At 43.8% G+C, this 4,530-nt stretch overlaps 1 protein-coding gene across 2 annotated transcripts; it reads right to left on the bottom strand.

The window, feature by feature from the left end:
* Window positions 1-269: 269 nt before the first annotated feature.
* Window positions 270-4,330, bottom strand: SRSF1 (serine and arginine rich splicing factor 1). Of its 2 annotated transcripts, XR_006728840.1 has the most exons (6): window positions 3,724-4,330; window positions 3,105-3,289; window positions 2,578-2,750; window positions 2,191-2,377; window positions 1,697-1,815; window positions 270-780 (listed from the first exon to the last, which is right to left on the bottom strand). XR_006728840.1 is itself a non-coding variant. In XM_045525679.1 (5 exons), the coding sequence occupies exons 1-5, from the start codon at window positions 3,915-3,917 to the stop codon at window positions 1,793-1,795; spliced, it is 762 nt and encodes a 253-aa protein (XP_045381635.1). In that variant the 5' UTR covers window positions 3,918-4,330; the 3' UTR covers window positions 270-1,792. The 2 variants fall into 2 exon arrangements, 1 of the variants encoding a protein (XP_045381635.1); XM_045525679.1 differs by having other exon boundaries at window positions 270-1,815.
* Window positions 4,331-4,530: the final 200 nt, after the last annotated feature.

Raw genomic sequence — 4,530 nt, 5'->3', positions numbered from 1 at the left:
AGCAAAGCTGGAGCAGCTTCTATTTCAAATTAGATCACCCTCTCATTTACCATTACATACACAAATGCCTTAGTCTCACCTTTTATCTTTCCCTGAACTTTCACAATTAACAGTAAGAGATGGCTAACACCATTTATTACATATTGCCTTTTAAATACTTTTAATTTACTAACACATAAAACACAAGAATCAGAATCTTATCAATTTTAAGGATTAACTGATAGACCCAGTTAAAATCTTACATGAAGAGGAAAAAGGACAACCATGCATAGTTTTTTAAAAAATGTTTATTTTTTTCAAAGAAAAACGGCAATAGCCAATTGGAAACCTACTTATTCTTCAACTCCAATTTTGTTTTCTTTAAATTTAGAAGTGACTTACTGATTTACTATTTTAAACAAACCCCCCCTTTCCCCTTTACATGTTTACCATCTACTCGTGCTGAATCCTTCCAAGGAGATTGCTCCAGCGTATATCTCCAGGTCCTCGCTTTGCTCCTTTTACCAAAAAATGCAAAACACAATTCCATCGTGCATCTTAAGGGCTCCAATCGTCAAAAATAGGAAAAAAAAAATCTTTGGAATAGCCAATTAAGTTGAATAAAAAAATCCACACGAATGCGGTTTGGTTGGGGCAGGAATCCACTCCTATGTTCCTGGTAATCTGATCCCGCTCCATGAATCCTTGTAATTCATCCTCCCTATCCTATCCACATTATGATTTGAATCCAATGATCCAGCTCCAAGGATTGGGATCCAGTGAGCCCTCTCCAATCCAAACCTTTATAACCAGCAAAACCAAAAAAGAGGAGGCAAAATGTTAGATACTGTAATCAAAAAAGGTTTCTGGGGAATGATGAGTTATGTCTGTCATCAGTTTAACAGATGTACATCAATAACTATCAAATTCCCCAAAACAAGTTTCTGAATGGTGTTCAGATAAATTTTTAGAAACTTAATCATCATAGAGACTAATTGGAAGAAGCATTTTATATTTACAGTTCAACTGATAATGCCAACACTTGTTACTGTACAGCGTATTACAGGTTTTGTGGTTGCAAAAAGTTATGTAGTTGAAAAGTTTACTGGCATTGCTACCCACCTAAGTCTAAACTAAATCTAATACTCCCATCTTGCAATTTAATTTGTAAATTAAAGTGTTTTAAACATATGAGTCAATTATGAATATTAGTTTAAAGGGGAAGGTGAGACTTAAAAGTATTCCCAACTAGATTATCTACACCAATACACTGGAATTCTATATTTTGCTTTCATTTTGTCTTAAAAAAATGAAATAGCAACGCTCTACCAGTCACACAGAGGACATGCAGATTTAGCAGTATTGATATTATACTCTATCTGGTTGGAATTAAAGACACCCTGTACCCACATGTACACCAACAGCAGGTCACACATTAACAGTTGTAACTAAGTACTGTGACAAATTAGCCAGCTCTTCCCACATTAGTCCCTATTAAAACAAAAATGGGGGGAAGGGAGCAAAATAAAATGTTACAAAATGGGCAATTTTGCCACAATTGCCAGGTTTAAAGAGCAAAGCAATTGTAGCTAAAGGTAACTGCATAAAATGTTCAAGTATTTTAAGGTACACGAATATAATCATTTTTAACCCTTGCCTTTTAGTATAAGGTCAATACTGCCAATTTCATCTGTGACAATAGCACTTGGAGTCATACCATTGCCTCCATTATTGATCTGATCCTCCTCAATCCTCCTTTTGACAATCCTAAAATGATTGAAATGTGCTCCACAATCCTTAATCCAAAGCATTCTTAATCCATCTCTTCAGATATGTCTACAGAAAGACACATGAAAAGCAAGATAAACATAAGAACTTCCCCAGGTAAGATAACCACAAACACCCCCAACATCCCAGTTCACACAAACCAGAGCAGAAGAGACATTTACACAATCACAGTCTGAAGAGTATGGAGAGTTAACTAAATTTAAACAATCCTGTCTATGACATCACTTAAAATACAATATATCAAAGACATAAGGGGAATGTAGATGTTAGGAGCAAGGGGATATTACACAAGAATGCAATTCAACACTTTAGCCCATTCTGAACAAAACAGTTTGAATTAAAAAATGAAAAGATTGTACTGAATAAAGGAAAACTGTATACAACATGGGTTCTACAAAAAGTGTCACCAATCATCTTATGTACGAGAGCGAGATCTGCTATGACGGGGAGAATAGCGTGGTGATCCTCTGCTTCTCCTTGGGGAGTAACTGCGACTCCTGCTGTTGCTTCTGCTACGGCTTCTGCTACGACTACGGCTTCGAGATCGAGATCTTCCATAACTTGGACTTCTGGGCCCATCAACTTTAACCCGGATGTAGGCAGTTTCTCCCTATTGGATAGACAGAACTTTCCATTGAAAGATCTAAGCTTTCACCTGTCTTCAGGCATGCTGAATGAATACAATGTAACCAAAACCAGAAACCTGGCAATTTACTCGGACACCCTTGCCTGAATCCTTACCTTCAAATTCCACTGTTAACACCATTGTATCCAATTCTGGCCAAAGAAAAGAATAAGTGTATAACCTACCTCATGAGATCTAAACTTAGTGTTATCCAGTTTTCGAACTGCATAGGTCATATCTTCTTTCCGTACAAACTCCACGACACCAGTGCCATCTCGGTAAACATCAGCATAACATACATCACCTGCTTCACGCATGTGATCCTTTAAATCCTGCCAGCTTCCACTTGGAGGCAGTCCTGAAAAAGTGATTTTTTTTCTTAATACTAATTATCCCAAATTTCACACTGAATATAGTAGGTACATTAGAAGAAAGATTAAAATACTTAATGATTGTACGTAAGTGACTACACGTAAAGAGCTGGTAGGATTCTGTAATCCGAGAGTCCGAAATCATTTCTAAAGCACATTCTTGTACCGCAACCTAATTTGGTAAATCCGCACCACAGTAACCCTTGTTTATCAAACTCACCCAAAAACTAATAATTTAAGACCTAACGTGAAAAACTTGCCATTTTTAAACCGGTCACACAACGAAAAATTTTAAGTGGTTTCTGTCCCTTCTCAGCAACCCACACAAGCAGTCAACTCACCAGAGACAACCACTCTGTTTTCAGAACGCCTGGATGGAGGGCCATAGCGGCCTCGGGGAGCTCCGCCACCTCCACCCCCGCCGCCGCCTCGGCCCGTACCACGGCCGCTTCGAGGAAACTCCACCCGCAGACGGTATCCATCGTAATCATAGCCGTCGCGACCATACACCGCGTCTTCCGCATCTCTGCGCGATCACAGAAAGCAAAAGGGATGAGAAAAGAAACCGGCAGAAGCTAACTTGGTCTGGAACCAGCGACCGCCGCTACCCCCCCCCCCCGCACATGCGCACCCGAAGTGGAGGAGCCCACATGCGCCGCATAATAGGAACGGCCCCTCCCCCACCCAGAAACACGCCAGGATCCCAAGCACTACACCAGACCTCAGCGCCTCAGTTTCCCGCTCTGTGTATGCTAAAGAGCTCTGGGGACGTCCAAGGCACCCAGCCACCAGAGGAGCCACATCAACGCGGCTCCTGACTCGACTAGCGCATGGGCGATGTCGTCTCTCCAACCTCTCTTAAAAGCCCCCCCTTCCTCATTCTCTACCTTAAGGCCTTTGGAGCCCTCCCCAACTACTCCAACCTATTTCATCAAGGAAGCAAGCCCCATGCCGCCTCACCGCGGGTCCTCGAACTCAACGAAGGCGAAGGGCGGTCCTCCGCGGCGATTCTTGAGGTCGATGTCTCGGATAGCGCCGTATTTGTAGAACACGTCCTCAATGTCCTTGGTTCGGATGTCTGGAGGTAAGTTGCCCACGTAGATGCGGCAATCGTTGTTCCCTGCCGGGCCACGAATCACACCACCTCCCGACATGGCGGCGGCGAAAAGCGCGGACTCGAGAACGGGCCTTCCCACCAAGCCTAGCGCACAGCAGAGCGAGCCCGCAGCGGCACCACGTCTCCCGCGGCCTCTCCAAAATGGCGCCTTTATCTGCTCGGCGCACGGATATGGGGGGAGAGAGGAAGAGAAGCGGTAGGAAACAGCGATTCGATTTCAATACGCACGCGCGAAAGCGCAACCGGCGCTGCGATTAGCACGCTCACGCACGCGCGCGTACACACGCACGACGTCACCCTCCGCCGAAGGGAAAAAAAAAGTCCACCACCCTCCCGATTTGGCGTGGTTTACTAATGGAGTGACTAGCCGTTTGTTAAAAATTAAAAACAGAATCCTCGTTAAAGGAGTTATTAACCCCTGTCAGTTCTTGAAGGATAGTCAACTTCCCCAGGAAAGAAGCTTTTTGAAAGCAACTCGGCGCCATCAAACGACTTGGTGAAACCTAGCTTAGAGCCTTGTCCCACGATGCTCTGCGGCACTAACGGCCTTTGGCGCGAAAGACTCGGGGGCGGGGCCAAAAGGGGCGGGACCCGGCGGTTGCTCCGGAAACCCGAGCGTCTTCGCAGAGTGCTCTAGTCCGGCAGTTGAG

Source organism: Lemur catta, chromosome 15 (assembly GCF_020740605.2).
Source record: "Lemur catta isolate mLemCat1 chromosome 15, mLemCat1.pri, whole genome shotgun sequence".
In the NCBI taxonomy this organism is placed as follows: domain Eukaryota; kingdom Metazoa; phylum Chordata; class Mammalia; order Primates; family Lemuridae; genus Lemur; species Lemur catta.
The sequence above is the reverse complement of the archived record's forward strand: the minus strand, read 5'-3'. Positions and strand labels throughout refer to the sequence as shown.

Bases quoted from the DNA above. Each gene is read 5' to 3' on its own strand.
- SRSF1 (XM_045525679.1), bottom strand. From the start codon at position 3,917: ATGTCGGGAGGTGGTGTGATTCGTGGCCCGGCAGGGAACAACGATTGC. The intron at 2,751-3,104 runs GTGAGTTGACTG...TCACTTTTTCAG, and splicing joins AAACAGAGTGGTTGTCTCTG to GACTGCCTCCAAGTGGAAGC. The intron at 2,378-2,577 runs GTAGGTTATACA...TCTATCCAATAG, and splicing joins CTAAGTTTAGATCTCATGAG to GGAGAAACTGCCTACATCCG.